Source organism: Lupinus angustifolius, chromosome LG05, assembly GCF_001865875.1.
Source record: "Lupinus angustifolius cultivar Tanjil chromosome LG05, LupAngTanjil_v1.0, whole genome shotgun sequence".
Lineage (NCBI taxonomy): Eukaryota > Viridiplantae > Streptophyta > Magnoliopsida > Fabales > Fabaceae > Lupinus > Lupinus angustifolius.
This window is the reverse complement of record NC_032013.1, coordinates 24,611,537-24,635,814: the sequence shown is the minus strand read 5'-3', so window position 1 is coordinate 24,635,814 and position 24,278 is coordinate 24,611,537. Positions and strand designations below refer to the sequence as shown.

The following is a 24,278-nucleotide window of genomic DNA, read 5'->3' as shown; positions in this document are numbered from 1 at the left end:
GCCTGGAAGGTATATCATGTTTGTGCTTGATCCAACCCACATAACCCAAACATGATTTCTCAACAACAAAAAAGTGTTTCGGATAGAGCTATCCTCATAGAACAGAAGCTCATCATCTTTGTGATCAACATTGTTAAATAATAGAGTTTAAAATCTATGCATCATCGGTGTAAAGTTTTTTACACAATCAATATATCATTTACTATTGGTTTGTATTACTTTTGTTTAAAAGTCAAAGAGAGTAACATATAAATAGTAGATGATTTGCTGACACTGTAAAAAAACACTTATATCGTCAGTATATACATATTAAATTCTAAATAATAACCTTTCAAAAAAATGATAATAATTAAAATTTGATTGTTTTTACACGCATGATACTTCTGCACCAATTATTTACTCTAAAGGCCTACACATTCCTTTTCAAAAAAGTGTAACTTTTATTTTTTTTCTTCTATTTTTTCCAAGGTATAAGAATAATGTAAGCAAATTTTTGTCTCCTCAACCAATGTTTTTCACATGCATGATGATATTAAAAATCTTAGCTTAGACAACATGCTTAACAAACATATGCATTAATCAATGTTTTTCACATTCAGTGTCCTATAGCTTGTTTGAAGATACATCAAAGCATTTCATCTTTTGAAACAATAAAACCTACACGTTATCTTAAGAATAAATCACCTTATTCCATTTATCCATTAGGAGGAACCAAGTATCATATAAATAAACCAATATTATTTCCACTTCTATTGCATGCAGATATCATTCATTATTGATATTTAATCATTATTAACAAATATAAGTAGTATAAAGAAATGATAAATAATATATTATTTGTGTATATATGTTTATATTGATAATGTATAAATATTACTCTAGTTATATTTACTATATCTTGTATTTACATGTTCTAATTGATATTATTAGTATTTAACCTAGGATGCATCTTCCGATATAGAATTGAAACAAAAGGAAACATATAAGTAAACCCAAAATAGTGTTAACAGAAGGACCACTTATTCTTCTTTTTTTATTAATTATACTCTTTCAAACTTATTACCATGAGAATAATCCTAGCTAACGTATAAAGTTATCATTTCTTTTAAGTGCTTTTTTGCTAAATTGAATATTCGATATTACAGAAATCCCAAATCACTTTCATGCTTATTCATCCTTCTTCATGTCATAACTTATGAGGGGAAATAACTGCATGCATTTATGTTGAGATCACCAACACATCCTATGTAGTTTTTCAAAGTGTATATCTACTATATGGAAAGGAAATAGATCTTCTCTATTACCGAAGAGTCGAATACTATATAAGATTATGATATATGAACTTTAAAAGAAAATTGATGGTTTAGATTTTTTAAAAATCTAGGCAAAATTATTATACATGATAAAACAAATATGAGCTTCACATTCTAGTACTGAACCCTTCAATACTGGAGAGGATCTCAACCCCTACTATATACTACTCTAAATTTTGAATAAACTTTTTTTCTGATTAAAAACATAGGAGAATACCAACTAGGTCTTAATAATAATCCTCTCCGGTGCAAAAGGAAATAATTTGATGAATAATGATATGTTTTTTCAAAGAATGCTCCAAACTAAAAAAACATGTCATATCAATTAAAAATTTAAAAATTTATTATTTTTTCTGTTTTTTCTCTATCCTTATTTGTTTGAGACATGATTTAGGAGATATTTTGAGACAACAAATCTTTATCCATAATTGATTTAAGGAGAATATCATTCATGATCTTCATCATATGTTCTTAATGATTTTTAGTATTATTTCATTCAATATTCTTTATACATTATATATTGGTTGTACATTCATAACAATACAAATAAGTACAAAATGTTCAAACAACCAATATTGTTGGGTTGGCCCTATGACAAGCATATTAAATCCGAGTGTTTGTACAATATACATCAAAGGTGGGGTTTCAAATTTTGGTAAATGACCCTATACATGTCACCCTTATTGCCCAAACATAGACCTAATTTATCTCAAACACCCACCTAAACCACTTTTTAGGAGATAAGTGTTGTCACCCCTATCTTTCCTGATACAGAATAAAATATCTCCTTATATCAAAAAATAAATTATCTCTTTCAGTTAGTAAAAGCATGACGCATATATTGTTTTGTTTAGTTTTAGAAATATTTTTATAGAAAATGATCATAAACACATGTCAAAATTTTACTAGCTAAAAAAATAACTTATCTCCTTATACCATGAGTTACTTTATTCTCATCCTTCAATCTATTACTTAAAATTTTATATAAAATTTACTTTATCATTATATATGATACACTTATTCTAGCTTTATAAGTACCACAAGATAAAACTCATTCACATTAATAGTGAGCATTATTATATTTTAGAGGAGTGATATATTTGGAATGTAAACAAAAGAAAATCCTCTTCCTTTTGCGGTCCCCCTCTTCAGTCACTTTTCATCACAGCCATTATCTTTGTCGTTTGTTGTAAATTTGGAAGTTGGAAGCAATGAATTAAATGCATCTCATTCAAATATGGTTCATGTTAATAAGTGTATGAAGGTATTGGTTAAAAATCTAAGCATATAAATTACTACAATGTTTGAATTTTCAAAATCTTATATGTATAATAACTTATTGATCTATATTTTTACTTGTAAATCATTTAATAATAGCACAATGAATTACATCTAATCTCAAATTAGAAAAAGAAACATAATTATATCTATTAACTATATTAAATGTTGTTGTTACTTTCTATTTATAATTGATGAAGGGAATTTGGTAGTGAAAACAGAAAGAGTTACTAAAGTTTGACCTTTAAACTTCCTTTAAGAGCAAATTGAGTTTGTACTTCCCACGTAACTGAATAAATCACTTTTAATAAGTGTTATGAATCTAAGGGAATAAAAAGTTCTAAGTGGCTAATCCCACTTATGTTTCCTTTGTCTCTATTTTCAAAAACGGAAAAAAGATAAGCTTTTGTAACATATAACAATACCGCATTGCTATATTCTCCTACTAAATTCTCATATTAATCTTCCTACCCATATAAAATTGATGCATATCACTTATAATTCAATCATTAATAATTAAAGTATCTTACTGTGACACAAGTCATATTTTTATGGGTATGAGGATTAATAGAAGGATGTATCATTTTCATAGTAATAACTAAGGAGCAAATTCTAATAACGAAGGTTAAAGCAGTGTTGCGATAACCGGATCGGACGGTCCGACCGGTTTGACCGATGACCGAACTTGAAAATGGCTCTAGTTTGTAGTCTTAACTGAATGAGGACAGACTGCTTTAAACCGGAGAAATTCCGGCTTGACCATATTAAACTCGGTTGAACCGCAATAACCCGAGAAGTGAACCAGACAGTTCACTTAAAATTTAAAAAGATAGAATACTACTCTAATGTTTTATTTTATCCCGGTCTAAAAAAATGGAAAAATGTTATTTCAATATTATTATTAATTATATAAAATTTTGTACTTATAAATAATTATATATAAAAATCATAAATTATATATGAATTCAGCTAGTCCGACATGATGATTTAATTGTTTAAACTGGTTTATGCCTCTTCCGGTTTAATGTCCAGTTCGGGTTTCATAATATTGAGTTAAAGTGAAGTTTGAGAAAAAGATATATATATACTGATAATATTTAATTTTATACACTATTATTGTATATAAATAAATGTTCAATAATGTACTATTGTATATAAATCTTTCCATTATATTCTATTTATATTTGCACTCCAAGTAGGTGAAAATCTCAAACATGATTTTAATTCGTGGGTCCAAGTATCATTATCATCCTTTGCATCTTCATCTTCATCTCCAATTTAACATCACATTCTTTATTTATATTATTACAATATCATAGTCATCCCAACCCACATGTCACCCCTCATCTCAACATGGTATCAAGCAAATGAAATCACTCATCTTTAAGCCAATGACTAAACATTGCTCTTTAATTGAGCTCACTATCAAACATAAAATCTTACAAATATCCTCCTACTCAAAAATATTGAATTAAAAAGAAAATACATCTAATGTCTATACAATATTTATTTAGTAACTATAAGGATTAGATATTGTAGTATAAAACTATGAAGAATGTTATATCTTCCTCACAATTTGTTAAATTTAGAAAATCTGTAGGATGAGTCAATTATTATGTCAAATTGATTATTTTGATTCTTAATCAATATTCATTTAAGTTTAAATACATAAATAAAAGAATAATCAATTATAAATAAATGATTACCAGACTTCAAAACTTAAATTAGTTGATTCTCAATCTAGGTTAAATAAAACAATCAATTATTTTTGTATAAATAAGACATTGGTCTAGTAGTATAAGATCTCGTTAGATTCTTAGAATGACAAAAAGTCAAATGTTCAATTTTTTGGAATGATACTTATTAGGAGGAGCAGTCACTCATCCCAAACTGAGTTAGTTCTTTACACCTAAGGTGAAGTATTGAGATCCTCTCAAGTACTGAACCTCCGGTACTCAAATGTGAGGGGAGGTATAAAATTATATGTTTTTAAGTTTTTTAATTCAAAAAAATTAAAAATATGGAATTTTAAAAACAATTTGGTGTCAAGTAGGGGAAGAGATATTGTACAAAACAAATCAATTATTTATGTTAGAAAGTCAACCATGTAGTCATGTGATATTAATTTGATTTTTGCACTTTTTTGTATATTTATTTGATATGATCAATCATATTATTCAATAGGACATCATTTATTGATTACAAGTAGTTATTATTTATTATATAAATTAATTATTAATTCATCTTTTGTAAATGTGTTACCAATTATTAAGTATTTTGTTTACAATTAATGATTAATTCACTTATTTTTATTTTTATTTCTATTAGGTGTCATTTACGAGTGACATATATAAGAATAATGAGTAATAGTGAATTTGCATTTTAGATGAAGGAATAGACGAGACAACATCACATGAATAGGGATAATGTTTGGATTCATATGTTGCGAGAGTCTTGTCAAAGATGTTTTTTAAGAATATGTATATACTTGGACCAATTATTGACAATTCTTTTTTAATAAGACAAATACAAAAGTCGTACACCAAAAAATATACATATACAAAAGTCAAAAATGTATAAATCCCATTTTTTTATGAGCGTAATATTTGTATTGTTTATGAAAAAATTTATATACCATTAGTATATTATTCCCGATTCATTTATATTAATTTTTGAAAAGTTGATAATTAAAAATGAATAATATATTATCTATTTCCTTTCTTTTTGCTACCTCTTATTCCCTTTTTATCAACAACTAATTATATATAGAAATCTTCTATACTTATTATTCTATCCCATTATTTTGTGTCAATAATAAAAAAACATGCACCTCAATATATATTATAATAATTTGTTGTTGAATTTACCTTTTTTCTAACGACATGACTCTTTTATATTATAATTATTATATATAACAGTGGGTATTGAAAATTTCTAATTTTCTATTCAATGGTCACAAGAAGCGTTATGTACTTAATTATTAAAGTTATCTCTAGAATTTTCATCTATTTTTTTAATTAATTTATAATGTTAAGATTGTGTTTTCAATATTTTAATGCACATAACCAAGGAACATGTATTTCGTTTTCTTCCATTATATTTTGTTTTCACTAATGTTTCTCTCAACACTCAACAAGTATGCTAGAAAAACATAAAGGACATTTCACACATGAAAAACCCCAGTAAAGGGTAGTGCCCCTCTCTTTTGTGACCTTCACTCTCCCTTTCTTTCTCTACCTTCTACCTCATTCTTTCTTCCTCTCTATGCAAACCCTTTTGGTAACTCTCTAAATTTTCCCATATTTCTTGTCACATATCACAAAATTGTCTTCATCTTTGTGAATATAGATTAACCTTTGTATTTTTATTACAATGAGAGGCATAGTATCTTGTTATAATGAACATGCCATAAGAGTTTCTGATTCATATTGTTCAAGAAATTCTTCAACTTCAAACCAACCTTATATATGTCCAAAACAAAACCCTTCAACCCCACACTCAATTACATGCATATACAAACTCAACCTTATTTCACATCAAACACAATTTCTCATCACATTAACTTGGACCAAGAAACTCATACACCAAGGTTTCACCATAAATATTCATCCTTATGATTCTGATTCAAGAAGTTCTCTTCTATTGCAAAAGAACAAAGGCACTGAAACATTTCAAGTCTACAACTTTGAAGTTCAACTCATTTGGGATATCTCTGATGCTATATATTATGAAGGACCAGAACCAGTTAAGGGGTTTTACATCATCGTTTTGATTAATTCTGAATTGGGTTTACTCCTTGGAGACAAAGAAGAAGAATGGTTGAAAAACATGAAGATAGTAAATAATTCTTCAATGGTTTCTAGGAGTGAGTTATTCTTTAATAGCACTAATGTTTATGCAACAAAGGCTAAGTTTTGTGAGACAGGAATTTCTCATGATATAGTTATAAAGTGTGGTGTTGTTGATGAAGGGTCAAAGAGTTATAATCATTATCATAATCATAGTTATAGTTATAATCATAATAATTATGGGTTATGTGTATATATGGACAAGAAGACAATTTTTGAGGTGAAAAGGTTAAGGTGGAATTTTCGTGGAAACCAAACAATTTTTGTAGATGGTTTGGTTGTGGATTTTATGTGGGATGTTCATGATTGGATTTTCAATCAGAACAAAGGTTCTATTGTGTTCATGTTTAGGACAAGAAGTGGCTTGGACCATAGGTTATGGTTGGAAGAGAAGAATTTGAAGACAAACAAGGAATTTCAGGACAGAGGAATTGGGCTTTCTTTGTTGATATGTGCTTGTAAGAACCCTGACTAAGATTCATCATTCTATCTTTTTAGTTTTTGTTTTGTTTTTCACTTTCTTCCATGTCATGTTCTTTTTTATTTTGAGGATTGTCTAATTTCTACCCATATAGTTAGTTTAAACGGTTTTTTAAAATTGATAAGACATTGGTATAGTAGTATAAGGTCTCATTGGATTCTCAAGGTCGAGATTTCGATCTTGGGAACTATATTTATTGGGAGAGACAGTTATAAACCCCAAAATGAAGATGTGAAGGAATACTACTACCAAAAAAATTGTTTTTTAAAGATTTGTTAGAATTGACACCGTGGGACATTTTCTTCTTGTTTTGTGTCAACGATAATATTTGTCTGTTGGTCATGTCTCTCTCTATGTTATATTGAAATAATAGATGAATTGTTCAAAGATAATATTATATGTATAATATAAAAAATTAACATAAATTGAAAATGGAATGATATAAAGTATGTTCATTTGTAAAACAACGAAAGTTGACAAAAATAGAAAGCAAATAAGAAAGGCATCAAAAAACGGAGAACGAAATGGGAAATACATGGTACAGTTGGTTATAAAAATCTCTAGGTGTCAAGAGAGAGGAAACAAACGTTTTTGGTTTGCAAAGGGTGAAGAAAAAAATAGAGATTCAAACCAAACAAAATGTATTAAAGATGAAAATAGAAAAGTCCTAATAAATATAAAATTATTTTCGCAAGCTTTTCATTAACGATCATGATTCTTTATTATTTTGATAGACTAAATGCTAAAGATGATTATAAAAAGTTTTTTTGTATAATTCGTTAGTTGGAGATGAAAGAAAAAGAAAGTACAATAAGGATGAAGAATGACAAAACAATATGACTTTATTGAAATCTAGAAGGTTTAGAGAACATATGAAGTTAGAAGTTATTTAATAAATTATGAGGTTGAGAAGGTTCTAAAAAGATTGTTTGATAAGTGGAGAATAAATATTTTAATCCATATTTATAAGAATAATGAAGATATATAAAATCTTGCAAATTATATAGGTATTAAGATCTAGAATCATACTATGAAGTTGTGAGAGGATATAATTGAGTGAAAAATGAGACAAAAGACATGTACTATAGAAAATGAATTTGGTTTTATGTCGGAGAAGTCGACCATGAAGGTTATATACTTGTAAGAACCAAAGAGGAGGGATGTTTTGGAAGCTACAAATAATAAATGAGTTTGAATTTGCTATAACCTAGTAATGAAAGATATAAGATGGGGTGAAGATTATTGTGATGATACAATAGAGACATGTTTATATTGAAGTATTCATGTGCGCTTATTCATCGTAAATATGATTGGCCTCACAATGCAAATTTTTTTAAGTTTAGCGAAAGATATACAATTATGGATCATATTACACACAAGTCATTAGTTTAAGTATTGTATGTCAAATTGTCAATCTAACAATACGATGGAGAAAATAAAAAAGATGTAAATCATATGATCCAAGATGTATGGATGAAATAACAAATTGTTTCACATGTAATATATGATTGAAATGTGTCATTTAAAATTAAGTGAAAATGTCATAGTCTACTTGTATCGTTATACGAATAAAATATAAATGTTATTAATATCATACGGATGCAATTTATTGGTAGAGTTGGTGAAGGATCAATCCTTTTCTTATATGGGCTTTTATATTTTCTTCGGGCTAATCGCTCATTTGAACTCAAGGCATCTTGATAGCCTCCCGGTTTGAGCCGAGGGTGAGCAAAATAGATTCTCACTACGAGTTGGTTAAAATGGGCCCAGTTGGGTTGGGTCAAGCATGTTATGAATTAGACAGCTAGTTTCAACCCACCATACGTCGAGGAAAAAGATTTGTGTGAAAAAATATCTAACAAGATATTGATAATATATTAAACTTTTAATTTTAATTAAAATTTAGTTCTAAATAGTAGCATAAAAAATAAAAATATATTTATCTCCAAATACAACGTTTTGGATAAATCTTTAGACAAGCTTTTTGTAAGATGAAGTTGTCTTATAGTCTATATTTATTGGTGGATAAAATATTATAAAGAATATTTGGTCTCCCATTTATTGATTTCATTATAACAATAAGAAAAATAATAATTACATTGAGTTGTATTAAGTTTATTGTATTTTTTTTATCTTTCTTTAATTGTTATTTTCTTTATGCCATTAACGTACATTAAAAAATTATTAAATAAGGGTACGATTTAAAAAAAAAAATCATTAATGTTTTCTGAAATTTATAAATGAGACAAATTAAAAGGAAAAAACCAAAAATGACAAATAATTAAGAATGGAAGAATTATTGAATGAGATCTCCTATACTTTGGACTATGCTCTAGTACTCTAGTAGTATAGTCTACTAATGAGAACTCATAATTAATGATATCCCCTCATTCTATGAGTAAATAACTAATCTTTTTTGGGTGTGTGACTGTCCCTCCCAACAAGTGTCTTTCATAGAAGTAAACTTTGGAGTTTTTTATCATTATAAAGATCTAACAGAGTCTTAAACCACTAGACCAAGTCATATGATTACATACAAAGCAACACAAGAAAAAGGAAGATGAAATCTGTTCTCCATTGAAGTCACAAAAACCTATGGTCGGCATTAGAGTAGAAATTGGAATATAATGTGTAAGATAAGGAAGGATGTCACTTTGGTTGTTGGAAAATTCACTCTCCCAAAACAAAATAGGTTGTTCTTGTTGGAGATTGAAAAATGGAGATATATAAGAGAGAAAAATAACATTTTATCATGTGGAAATGAACTTACGTGATATCTTGTAAAGATACGCACACTAATCTATCATTCACCCTTCATTTATATTATTATTTTTAGAAAAGTCAATAATACTTAAATATAAATAGTAGATAATGTAATGACAGTGTATAAAACTCTTGCATCTTATACATTTTTTCTCATGTACTACTGATGTTAGTTGAAAAGTGATCAAATGACTAACCTGGCTAACAATTTACAATTTAATGGAGCAATTTGATGCTTAAAAAGTTAAGGTACCAAGTTAAATAAATAATTATGATGATTGAAGGACCAAACCAATAATTTTAAGAGCATGCATGGTAAATGTATATCTAAATGACTTAAAATGTTTGTTTGGCATAATTGATTAAAAAACTAGTTGAATTAGCAAGTCAACTGAATAACAACACATTAGTTTCTAAATATTACTTTTCTTTAGATCAATATTTATGAAATACTTTTCTTATCTTTATTGAAATAATATTTAAAACACGAGGACAATAATTAAATTTACAAACGAATAAGAGCACGGGTACAAAAACTTGAAAGTGGATTCAAAGAAATAGATATTTGGACATGAATAAACAATAGTGTCTAAATATTGATCATTGGTTATAAGGCATATTAACTCAATTATAATACTCAACAAAGTAAACCCTTTATTAATTATACTCCACTATTAACTTTACGAGTAGGACAGTATCAAATGAAAAGGGAAGTGACAAAAAGAGAAAGAGATTAAATAATATTAAGATATAGTCATCACTACCCATGCTAGCTCTATCCACCTCACCTTGGAATATCTATGTCATATAACTACGTATGAATTACCCTACCATCTATAAAAAAATATACATATACATATTTTTTTTGTTTCTCATAAGTATCATTGCGCTAAAGACAATTTTGTCCAAGCTGGGAACATCTACAAGTATGTAGGGCTAACTCTCTTGACGGATATTTTTTCATCCACAAGACTTAGATCGAAACCTTGGTTAAAGAGAATCAAATATGTACTAATTAAAACAATATGTGATTATATAAGTTTATATGAGGATCTAAGAAATAAACTTGAAGCTTTTCATTTTAATTTATTTTTGCATGCATTATTATTCACTATTAGGTTTTTTGCATATAAACATTAAATATTAAGTGAACCATAAAAATCATGGGCCAGAAATATTGAATCCAGAGAGGAAGGTACTTACTTCTTCCTTTATAGATGTCACTCTTTGATTTTAGTATTATTTAATTACATTCAATGTCAAGCTCTGAACCAAACCCAACTCTAAGCATTTCTTGTAGTCTTTTCTTCTCTAACTTAATTATTTGTTAAAAGTGTAATATACGGATTATTAATATAGTTTTATATGCGATCAATATATTATATATTATTCGTTTATATTACTTATATATAATAATTAATAATAAATAATATACTGACTATTTATAAAACTCTTACCCTATATAATTTACTTTTTTAATAGAATGGACTCTTAATCTTGAGCATCTCCATCTCCATGCAAGTGGCCCTTGTGGACACCAACCGTTGTTGTACAAAGAACAATCTTAAAAAATTGCTAAGGATGATAAATGAGTTGGCTCATTATTCCATATAATTTATATTCTATAGTTTATGCTATGATCATTATCTTCTATCTGATATATATTTTTAGTATAATTAAGAATATTCCTTCAATAAGGAATTAATACATTTTCATGGTATATGATTGTATTTTTCAATAAGTTTCTTTGTAAGAAATCGAACACTTAATCTTTCAATCTAAGTATTCTCACATTTTTAGTAAGGAATTAATTCTTTTTCGAGTTTGTAACAATCTTTTCTAATAAGTATTGCTTTCAAGAATCGAATCTTAATCTAGTAGGGTTTTATATCGACTTTATTTATAATTATTTTGAATCTGAATTAGGTTAAAAAGTTAAAAAAACTATTTCCCACAAACATTTATTTGAGAAAAAAACTGGTGGAAATAGATCAAAAAAGTAAACAGACGTTACAACGTCTCTCACCTACCCCTTATAGAGTTATAGTCACTCTTCTCTATTTTTTCTATAAAACCCTTCGTTCATTCTCATTTTCTCAAACCATATTCAAAACCACGTTCTCTTTCCTTCTCTCAAAATCTCACTTATCAATCCAACCATGTCTTCGTTCAAGAGCAAGTACCAAGGTATTGTAAATCTTCTTTTTTATTATTCATCATTGCCATTAGTACTATTGTTTTTTCAATTTTTTATATTATACTTTTTCTGCTTTTTTTGGTTATGGTTTAACAACTATAGTGTACTGCTAGGGATATGGTAATTTTTTCATCTGGGTATGTTGATTCCTCAGTAAAAATTTGATCTTTTTTTATTTGGGTGGTTGTTTTGTTATCTTCATATTATACTCTAGTTTATAATTTGGTGATTCGGGATGATGAAAAAAAATAATACTTTACATTATTGATCTTGGTTCGATGTGCGTTTAAGAGTTTATTAATTGGAAATTTTAAACTCTGTTCATAACTGTGTGTTGCTACTTTTATATTTGTCCTAATGTAGGAATTATATATGTAAATATGACTAAATAAGATCGACTTTGTATTTTAGATCTTGTTTGGTTTAGGTGAAGTCCCTCATATGACTTGGATCTGGGTGGTTGAGTAATTATGTTGCACAAACTTGTCCAAAAAGATACCGAAAATTTGGTATATGACATGTTGAAGTAAATCAAATCAAAATTTTACATTCAAGAAGTTAGTTCAATCAATTGTTGTTTTTTTACTTTCTACAGAATAAGTTTTAGTTAATTCAATTGTTGAAACAAGTTATAAGTTCTCCTTGTTGAATTGAGAATTTGTGTTGTGTTATTATGGTTTGGTTCTAATGAATTTGCATGAATTGCAGATGAGCTCATTGCGAATGCAGCTTACATAGGCACCCCAGGAAAGGGTATCCTTGCTGCTGATGAGTCAACTGGTACAATCGGCAAGCGTTTGGCCAGCATTAATGTTGAAAATGTTGAAACGAATCGGCGTGCTCTTCGTGAACTCTTATTCACCACTCCGGGCGCTTTTGATTGCATCAGTGGTGTGATTTTGTTTGAGGAAACTCTTTACCAAAGCACAGCTGCAGGTACTGATGCTGAATGTTTATGATATTCGAAATATGAATTGCAATTACAGTACATGTTAAGCATCATATAAGGAAGAATGGAAGATCTTACTTACACCTGCTTCGTTGTTATTATTTACTTATTGAAAGAATTTTCGGAACTAACTTTTACTTTGTTTTTTCCTCCAGTTTTTGTCCTAGCACTGCCATGTTTTGAGGTTTTATCAGTTCCTGAATTTCTTAATTTGTTGTAGGCAAACCGTTCGTTGAGTTGATGAAGGAAAGTGGAGTTCTTCCCGGTATCAAGGTTGACAAGGGTACCGTAGAGCTTGCTGGAACAAACGGGGAAACCACTACTCAGGGTTTGGATGGCCTCGGTCAGCGTTGCCAGAAGTACTATGAAGCTGGTGCTCGTTTTGCTAAATGGCGTGCAGTGCTCAAGATTGGCCCCAATGAACCATCTGAGCTTGCTATTCATGAAAACGCATATGGTCTAGCTCGCTATGCTGTCATATGCCAGGAGAATGGCCTAGTTCCTATTGTGGAGCCTGAGATCCTCGTTGATGGACCTCATGACATCAACAAGTGCGCTGCGGTTACCGAGCGTGTTCTCGCTGCATGCTACAAGGCTCTAAGTGATCACCATGTTCTGCTTGAGGGCACTCTTTTGAAGCCCAACATGGTGACCCCAGGATCAGAGTCTGCAAAGGTCACCCCAGAGGTGATAGCTGAATACACCGTTAGAGCTTTGCAGCGAACCGTTCCTCCAGCAGTTCCAGCCGTGGTGTTCTTGTCCGGTGGGCAGAGCGAGGAGGAAGCAACCGTCAACCTCAATGCCATGAACAAGTTGAAGGGAAAGAAGCCATGGAATCTGTCTTTCTCATTCGGAAGGGCACTTCAGCAGAGCACTCTCAAGGCATGGTCCGGGAAGGACGAAAACATTAAGAAGGCACAAGATGCATTCATCACTAGGTGCACAGCTAACTCAAAGGCAACCTTGGGAACTTACCGAGGTGATGCTACCCTTGGTGAGGGTGCCTCCGAGTCCCTCCATGTCAAGGACTACAAATACTAAAACCCCGAGTTGCTTCGGAGTTTTTTTTCTCTATCGGCATCAAGGTTTTGGTGCTGTTTTATACGTTTAGATTCAACCATTTTGCTTTATGTTCTCCATCATATCAGGGTTATGGATTCAAAGAATAATAGCTTCAAGCTGCATTGGCTTGGTGTAGAGGCTTTTACCTCACACCCACCTTATTTTGTATGTCAAATTTATTTCCCTTTCGTTTTCATTAATGAAGAAGCTTCATTTCTCGTTTCAATGAAATTTATTTTGGTATTCTTGTGAGTTTAAAATCTATGCAATCTTAATGTAAAGTTTTTTATACTGTCAGTACATCATCAACCATTGATTTGTATTACTTTTATAAGAGAGTCAATAGTAATTAACATGAATGGTAGATTATTTGTTAACGGTGCATAACTTTAACTACATGCCTCACTACACAAGAATCAAAGACCTGCATGCAATGTTAAACATTCCAAAGTTACACAAAAAAAGACACAAAATTGAAGATTCAACATATGAAGTAATAGAATTGCAATGAGAAACTCACCTGAATAAGTGTTATATCTCAACACTTAAGTGGGATTTTCCAATCTCTCCCTATTAAGTTTGTGTGACTTAACCCAATTATTTTCCTTCTAATTAAATTCCTACAAATATATAGTTAGATTGACACTAATAATAACATCAATCTCTACACATAGAGCCTCAGTAACCTCTTGCTTAAATAAATGCAAGGTTTTATACATAGGAACCTCCCAACTTATGTGATCACATCTGAGGCTTCTGGTTAAGATTTTGGTAGTTTTTGAAATTGTATCTCATTTTCCAATTATTATTCGCAATTACGATAAATATTGCGTAACTCTTATTGCAATTTAAAATATTGAACAAACTATGATAAATATTACGTAATCGTTGCTGCAATCTAAAACATTGAACAATTGTGCCATCTGAAAGTAAAAAGAAAGTGAAATTTTCTTTCACTCTTATGAGTCAACCTTATTTTACTTCCTGGTTGTGATTTTGGTTTGCTTTGCTAACTTTTAAGCTGTAGTTTTCCCACAAATTCTCTCCCTCACTCATCAATAAAGGAAAGCAACTACGAGCATGAATTACACAACCAACATTGGAATTTGAAGGAGAAGAACCATCATTTGTTTGTAACCTAGTTGCAGTGTCTTTCCTTTGATAATTGATATCACAATAAGCACCACTTCCTTGAGTATATAGAGAATTAGATTCATGATCATTGCTATCAAAGTAAAAACAACTTGTTGAGTTTTCCTTTCTCTTTTTGTTTTCTTCCCTTGCATTGTTACTCCTTGAATAGTTATTTCTCATGATATTTAGTATTTCTCATGATATTTAATGGATCAAAATAAGCCCCCACAAAAAAAAGGAGGAACAATTAAAAACCCACCTAAAATTATAAGAAAAAAGAAAGATAAAACCCCATCAATGCTTTAACTTCAATTACCAAAACCTTTCTTTTTTAAGTTTTAATAAGAGACAATGTAATGTTATCTTTTGCTCCACCAAACTCCAAAGTACATAAGATTTTTATAGAACCCTACTAGAGTCCTTATACATTCTATAACTCATAAAACAAACACTCCAATTATTCCTAATGACCCAGATTTTATCAGGGAAACCCACAATGATAATAAACACAACCATAATTTACAATCATGCTAATGACAAATAACCAACACATAAATTACTCATCACATCTATAACATATAAGTCATAAAATAATTCTTCATAATTTATTAATAACCTACAAATTAATCCTCCACACTTAATGTCACAACCTGGCCATTATCATCAGAAGATGAAGTATCAAAGTCAGTGGAGTTAGTGAGACTGAGGCTATCACAGTTACGCTTGTGATGCAGATACATTATTTCTTGATTTCTTTGAGAGTGTGCATGGCTAGTTGTATGAAAAGGACCAATGCTGCTACAAAAGATGGTATCTGGAACTGAGATTTGGTTACTGTTTTCTCCATATAAAGCTTAAAGTTGACGAAAGAATCTGTAATGCTTCTTATCTTGTTTTCCAGCTTTACCTTCCTTTGTCTTTTTGTAATATTTGTACAGATTCTCGAACTTCTCCCTGCACTTTTTCCCACTCCTTTGGTATCCGTGTTCTTCAGACATGATCCTGAAACATCGTTGTAAGAGAAGGAAAAAGAATCAGGGTAAAACAGCAAAAGGTTAAGGTAAGAACTAGTGAGCTGAAGTTAATTAATAAACAAAAAAGAATAGAACTAATGAAGTTGGTCAATGTATGAAATAGAACCCTAATGAGAAGTGCAAATGGAAAATATGTGATGTCTCAAATGTATCTATATTATATTGTAATAGATAGGAAAATATTAAATTATTACATATTTAAATCAAATATTTTAAATTGTTTCGAGGATGGTTATAATAAGGAGAAAAGGTATGCATGTATGTGTAAACGACCAATAAAATTTTGAAATTATATTAAATATTTAATTTTTATTAAAATTTAGCCATTATGATATGTTATATAGGTCTCAACAAGTTTTTCTCTCTAACTAGATCCCACCAGTAATGTATTAACGAGTTTATTTTAAATCATTAGTTAAGATGTAATTGAAATAATCCTATATATAATGTTTTTGTCATGATAAATGAACAACAAAGATCTGAAAACTCATAGCTTTAACAATCATATAATGTTTCTTAAACATTAAAATATGGATATTAAATGATTTATTTTAATTGTCATCATAGAAGAAGACAAAAACTAAGACATAGAAATATATATACATGTAAAATGCAAGAGTAATGCTGATCTCATAAAAAATGTGAGGAGTGATAATCTTATACATTTTTTTTCCATATTCTCTTTGTATATGAACTTCAATGGTTTCACTTAAAGTACATGATCAATAATCCAAAGTTGAGTAGTACAGTTACAACTAGTGTGTAGTCATTTCCAGTCAAAAAAAGAAGCTTAAAAAATTGTGTATATTGGCGTACATATAATAACAGATAGCTAGTATTGAAGTAGGTTATTAGAGAAAGAAAACAAACAATTATAATTTTAAGATGGTCAAGTTTTGGAATAAGAACAAAAACAAAAGCAAGTACTGTTGAAAAGTATTACTTGTTCTCTGTAATATTAGTAGCATGAGAATGTGTGACTTATCCTTGATTCCCACAAATCATGGTAGCAGTAATTTAGTGGAGTTAACTATCAACATCAACAAAGAATGATCATAATAATTATGGATCGTATCAGAATTATTTTCTTCTCTTATATCAGTGAGAGAGTTTCTATGCACTATGTCACCTATATATTCCATCATAACTTAATACATGTAGCTATGATATTATATGAAGTTTCATATTATTTGATATTGGAATAAAGGGGAGTAATAATGTTATATATTTGACTCAAGTCTATTATTATTATTTGCATCACACTAATTAAAAAGATCCCATCAGCACTTGAGTTTGTATGTGTATTGAAACTTATAATCTTTATTTTCTAATAATACATTGGTAGTTGCTTAGTACAATTAGTTGAACCTCATTAATATTTTAGTTTATTAATAGTAATTGGTCGAACCTCATTATCATTTTAATTTATTAATAGTAATTGGTCCAACCTCATTAACATTTTAATGAGGTTCTAATACACTAAAGTGTATAAGTGCAATTGGCTGTCGATGCAACATAGTAGTAAATGGCGCTAAAGAATCTCAATTAATTTATAATTCATTCCACTCAAATCATGTAATTCATAAGTCAATGAAATGCAACATATATTTTTTTTGTATTTGATTTTTAATAATATTCATAAACATTAATCTATTACATAAAAATATAAATATAGTAATATATCTATACTATTAATAAAGGCAAAACAATAAATAACCACCACTATGATATGATTTTTATATTTCAAATTCATCTTTTTGTATTATTAATAACTACTTTAAACTTCCAAAATTACTTTCATTGTTTTCATTTTTTATATTAATATATCATTCATCTTCCACACATTCTCTTATTTCTATATTCTCTTTCTCAACGTAAAACAAACATAAAAAAACATGTATAATAATACTTCACATAAAATGAGAAATTTGCATAAGTTTTATCTATATCATATCAACCATCACATGTTATTTTCTAAATTTTCACTATCTATTAAATTTATCTATTGCGTTCTATACCAGGAAAAAAATGTGAGTGACCGGCACGGAGTGCCTGTCGATATACTAGTGTATATAAAAGCTATTCACAAGCTCTTAATCTGAAACATCTAAAATTTGAACTTCAAACATTTAAACAATCTAGTCCAACTTGATGCTTGAGTCTATTTGTTTAGCGAAATAAATGAGTTTGATAGTGTGTTTAATAAGCTTAGCTCAAATAGTGGATGAGTAGTTCAAGTCATCTACCTCACTCACATTTTATTACAATAAAACTAATTTTTAAATCTCTATGTTGAAGTTGCAATGTAGAAGTTATTTTTCCATAGTAATAAGATGCTAACAATAACCCTTATTTTTATTATATGGGATCGAATCAAACAGTGACATGAATTAAATAATATTATAATGTTATATCTATATACATATATGTTATAATAAATATTCACAATTTAATGATTGTTGGCTTTTCATAGTGAAATTATGATATTTTCTATGTATGGCCTCTTAATTGACAGCTACAACTACATTGTTAGGACATGAATATAATGTAAAGTTACACATTACATTATTGTACTATTGACATTGCAACATTAAGGTCTGCAATGCAGTGTGTTATACATTTATTTGATGTGATCATTATATGGGGTCACTAGAGATTCATTATAAACCAAAAAGGTTTTGTTGTCCCACAAATATCATCCCTAAAATTCAAAATTGATGCTTGTCACTATATAAAAGATTGTGATTCATCGAGATCAAATGTGGGGCCTTTACTCCCAGATATGTTTATGTTGCATATAATTTTAAATATTTTCCTATTACATGGTTTCCTCTCAGAAATTTGCAGAACTCGACCACCCTTGTTCATCAAAATCCCCCATTAATATCGTTGTTCTTAGTTGTGCAATTGTTTTTCCATTTTTGTGTGACACAACATCTTTTACTTGCAGTGCATCATGCGGGGTGCAGCAAAAGATAAAGAACAAATCCGAAATCCAAAAATGTCCTTAATGGGTAGGGTTTTAGTAGTTTTCTACCACTAGGGATTTGACTTTGATTATTTACTTTAATTATATTCTTGACTCAGTTTGTTGGGATATCAACCATGTTTCTCACAATGTACATCAGATTTGATTCGAGATTGGTGTACTATAAAGGTTTCTAGCAACATTGATGATAGTTTAGTTCTTCCAAGGTCGACAATTCTAGAGATTGGTTAGATGAAGCTAAATATTGATTGTAGTTGTTCGGTGGGAACCAATACCATTGGTGGAGGTAGTGTGATTCGTTACCATTGATAGTTTAGTTATGACTATTGAACATAGACTCTACTTAATTAGCTTGGAATAAGGGTTATCATTGTATTATTCTTGACTGTGACCGTTTGGAGGTGGTTGGTTTAGATTTTTACTGAGATGATAGAAGTTCGTATGCATCAGCTATCAAAAGTGGTGACAACTGAGTTGTCCAAGTTCAATTTATTCAATAGAAAACTAACTCTTTGCTGGATTATATGGCAAAACTTGAGAATAACTCATTTATAAGAGTTTCATCTGAAAGGAGAGGTGATAATTTTATATATGGATTTCTCTAATTAATTTGTTTTTATTTTACTTTTATGATGTACCAAAAAAAATGTTTAAAGTGAAATGCATCTTTCTAAAGGTTAAGGAGCAATTTGCATGTACTAATTATTTAATTAATAATTTATTAAAATTGCTATGAGAATTTGTAGTGAAAGTTTCTTAGTTCCAAAGCAATTAACTAAAAAGTGCAACAATATTAAATGAGTGTAAAATTACAATGTTGTATATTATTTTTTTAAAATACAAGAAAGTTAACTATATCTTTAACAATATTTGCAATTTAATTAAAAATGTCTTATTATAAGGATAAGAAAGTGCAATAAAGAATGATCAAACAAATTAAAATTCATATATTATTGTCATGTAATCAACTCAAATTTAATTTTTTTTATAATAATTAAATCATCTTTATCCCTATCTTATTATTCATGTTTTATCTCTACACGCATATCCAAAAATTCATCTAAATTATTGTATTTATGGTCTGAAGCTTTTTCTTTATTTGTTGGTTTCAAATCACCTTCAATTATATTTCACACAGCGCATTGGATACAAATATATAGTTATATTTGCAGCTAGCATGATGTGTTTAAATCATCGATCATGTGCAATATCTTGTAATAAACTTGTGTGTTTCTTTTAAAATTACCTTATTTGCATCGCTAGAAAGACATGTACAATTAAACATTATACTCGATCTTAACACTGATAACTATCAAGGAAAGGTAAAGAGTCAGTGTCTATATATGTTACATGGTATTAATTTTTCACAATTGGAATTAATGCCACTTTTGAAAATTCCAACATCTTGAAAATTACACTTCAACAAAGGCTAAGGTAGACCACGTCGAATTATACAATGAAATGTTTGTGTCAGCTAGGTTCTATGTAGGAATAGAATCGAAGTCCTCTTAGTTCCAAGTCATGTGTGGTGCTGAAGTTTAGAAGAGTATTTCAATGGCATAATTAAGTGTGTATTTAACAAAATATTGAGGAGATTTTAAGATGAATACACTTCTTTCACAATAAAATAATGGTTAGTCTTATTTGGATTAAGATTTTTTTGGAAAAGCCTTCTGTTATAAGTCATTATTTAATAACTCAGTTTTTTTTGTTTAATTAAGAATATTTCTCATATATAAGTAAAGAACTAATCTCATCTTAATAAGTAATGCTCCTAGCTATAAATCAAACTCTTGACATATTATAATTCAGTTGATTTAACATATAAGTTTTTTTATTCGCATAGTATATTTGGTACGGTATAAAATTTTATAATTGTTTGATTAGAGGAGATTTTCATAAAAGTTTAGGGTTATAGGTTTTGATCTAAGAACTCTCCTACAATAATCTATAATTTTATCAAATATGTCAACTTATCACTCTTCATATATATATATATATATATATATATATATATATATATCCAAAGCTAGTTCAATTGGTGTGGAACTCTGATACTTAATATTATAGAGGTGACTAGTTAAGCTACAATTAAATTGCTTGTAGGAATTTGGAAATTTTGAAGATTATTTAGAGAAGAGGGGCTGATTGCAAATCTACATTAAGAGAAGATATATAAAGATTATATTAATGACCAGAAATATTATTCAACAAACATTACAAGACCAGTGCAGTAGCAAATTAAACCTGGATGTAGAAGATACTATACATATAGAAATTAATAAAAGAACTAACAAAACAAAGAAATTAAAACCCCTTTACCTACACAAAATACATTTCCACAAGTCTAAGCAATGCCCTTGATGATGGGAAAGTTCTCCCATAATTTATTAATACAGCTTACCTTACCTTAATTATTATTTTTCCTTAGCTTAAACCATTCTAGTCATGCATTATATGTATATATATGATGAATTTATTTAGTTTAAGTGAAATTCCACAGGTTTGAATCTTCCTCAATGTTTTCTTGTGTAGCATAATCATATTCACCACCACCAATGTCAAAACGAGGAGGGCTAAGGAGCATTCCTTCAGCCATATAGGCCAAAATATTTGGCATATCAAAGATTAAATCCTCATCCACAAACTCACTCCCTGAACCCATATTGATCTCTTGTGACACTGGAACATGCCCTCCAACGCTTACTTCATCACCTGATAGAGCATCTTTCGCTGCCCCGATAGTAGTGGCAGCACTAGTTGCAGCCATCTGAATATCGCGGGCAGCGGAAGAAGCAGGAACAGGTAATGAAGAAGCCAAGTTAGGGAAGTTCAGTACAGCATCCTTACCTTTAAGAGCTAGCGCCGCAACATCATAAGCAATTGCAGCCATCTCTGGTGTAGGAAATGTTCCTAACCAAATCCTATTAGGTTTTCTAGGTTCACGGATTTCAGAAACCCATTTTCCACTGCTCCTACGCCTAACACCGCGATACAAACCGTGACGGCCAGTTGCTGCATCAGAAGAACTTGAAGCAGAAGTGTTGTTGTTACCGTTACGCATAGTGGTAGTGTTGTTTTTGTTTGAGTGAAGAGATTACTCGATGATGGTAGTTTTTGGTAGTTGAGGGAAGCCATTTATGGGTTTGGAATTGTAGAGAAAATATGATGAAAGAAGAAGTTGATAAGAGATGAAAGTGCAAACCAGTTGGTGATGAACTAGGGCGTGTGAAGGATTAGGGTGTAAGACAGCTTATAGTTTTGATATCTGGGTTGGAGACTGAAGAATGTGTTCTGTAACAAAAAAATGATAGCTACTTCCCTTAAATCACAACGTCAAAATTGTTATCAATAGTGATATTGCACTTACTCACTCATTCCATCCATATATACACGCATGATACATCACTAACCCCATTTTCATTTTTACCTTTTTTGTTCACTTTTGAGCATAGATATGAATATATGATAGCAGTAATGTTATATGATGTACACTTCCCATAAAATATTTTTTACAAGGGTACATCAAAACTAATTTAGATACTACTCATTCTTGAAAAAGATAGTTAGGTCTACTTCTGACTTAGCAAAACAAATCACCCTATCCCTTATAAATTTGATAAATGAGAGGGCCTACGGAATATAGGTTTGAATATTTATCTAATTTTATATAGTTTCATCTCATACAACTCGAATGGTTAAATCAATCCTAACTATATAATAAAGCATGTCAAATAATTAGGTTTAAAAATAGGTTTAATATTATTGGACTTAGAATGTCACTTATCAACCGAATTAAACCCTAATATTTTTGGTAATGTAGAAGGCTAAATTAGACCGGCTCAAAATAGAATATACTGTCGATCTATTTTGGCATCTCTTACTTTCTAAAATAAAATAGTCTCATCACTTATTTTACTTTGATATATAAGCATCTAATTGATTTGATTTTATTAAATTTATCAGATTTTACGGTGTTATGATTTATTGTTTCAAATTTAATTTTTAGAATTTGTGGGATGAAATTTATTTTCTATACTATCTCATTGCATTGTATGTTGTTTTCAATAATTTGTTGGTCTAGGGTTTATAATCGGTATAAGATGCACTTAACCCATTAATATATAACTAGTGATTTAGGTGTAAGTATCATAGTGAGAAATGATTGTTATCATTATGGACCATTGTTCCAAACATATTTATTAATGATTTAGATGTGTTAGGAAATTAAAATCTCTTATCAACTTCAAAATCTCTCATATATTTAGGGAAGAAAATTATTGTGCGAATAAATTAGCTAACTTTAGAATTAGCTCTAAATCATTTATTGGTGGAACATAATACCTCAATTTATTCAAAATGATATATCTAGGAATGTTTTAGGTTTGCCTAGTTATAGGTTCAAAAACTTGTAATCGGATCTTCTTTATATTTGACTCTAGTTGTTAATATAGTTTATGTGGATTAGTTGCACCACAAGCCTTAAAAAAAGATGTGTTAGTGAGACCATTAGTTCCAGAATATACAATAATTTTTCTCTCATACTATTGTACAATAGGGATTTTAAGTGTAATACTCTTTGTGCAGTTGTTATAAATGGGATCTCTACCCTTTGCATTAGGTGTTATAGGAGCTAGGTATCGAATGAACATAGATCACATATCTTAAAGTTGTTTTATTATGTATTTCAGGTCAACTAAATATTATCATATATAAATATAAAAAGATTTCCTAAAAACAAAATAGTAACATAGTCCGAGATAGAGAATGAGATAATCTATAATCTCATGAATCGGAGATAGTCAATTTCCTTAGTCCACCAATGAGGATTAAGTGCATGCACTTGAAAAAAAATGAGTTGATATTATTACTCCATTGACCAAATTTAAAGAGGGTGCAAGCCTTTGTACCAACTTGTAACCAACAAACCAATAGGATATAATATTATTTAATAGTCAATATCAATATGATATATAAATAGAATGTTACCAAACCGTTCCCTTGTGCTTTCTTAATCTGGAAATTCGACACACTATTGATATTGACTTGCCTTTTATTTTGTTGTATAATAAAATAGGTTTAAAGCCACTTAAAACCACTTAACTGAATTAGACACAGTAAGGTAAATCAATTGTTATTGGTATAAAAAAACCTGATATACGTGCACACACATATATAAAGTTGGAAAACTTTCTTTTGAGAAAAAAGAATGCTAAATCAAAGACCCTGA

The 24,278-nt window shown here is 29.5% G+C and overlaps 2 protein-coding genes and 2 pseudogenes across 2 annotated transcripts; 2 read left to right on the top strand and 2 right to left on the bottom strand.

The window, feature by feature from the left end:
* LOC109348339 lies at positions 5,709–7,208 on the top strand. Its single transcript, XM_019588728.1, has one exon. The coding sequence runs from the start codon at positions 5,964–5,966 to the stop codon at positions 6,912–6,914; it is 951 nt and encodes a 316-aa protein (XP_019444273.1). The 5' UTR covers positions 5,709–5,963; the 3' UTR covers positions 6,915–7,208.
* Positions 11,745–14,052, top strand: LOC109348338 (fructose-bisphosphate aldolase 6, cytosolic). The gene is made up of 3 exons (XM_019588727.1): positions 11,745–11,870; positions 12,589–12,816; positions 13,050–14,052. The coding sequence occupies exons 1-3, from the start codon at positions 11,843–11,845 to the stop codon at positions 13,868–13,870; spliced, it is 1,077 nt and encodes a 358-aa protein (XP_019444272.1). The 5' UTR covers positions 11,745–11,842; the 3' UTR covers positions 13,871–14,052.
* LOC109347112 lies at positions 14,797–16,090 on the bottom strand (annotated as a pseudogene).
* On the bottom strand, positions 21,271–22,479 carry LOC109348336 (annotated as a pseudogene).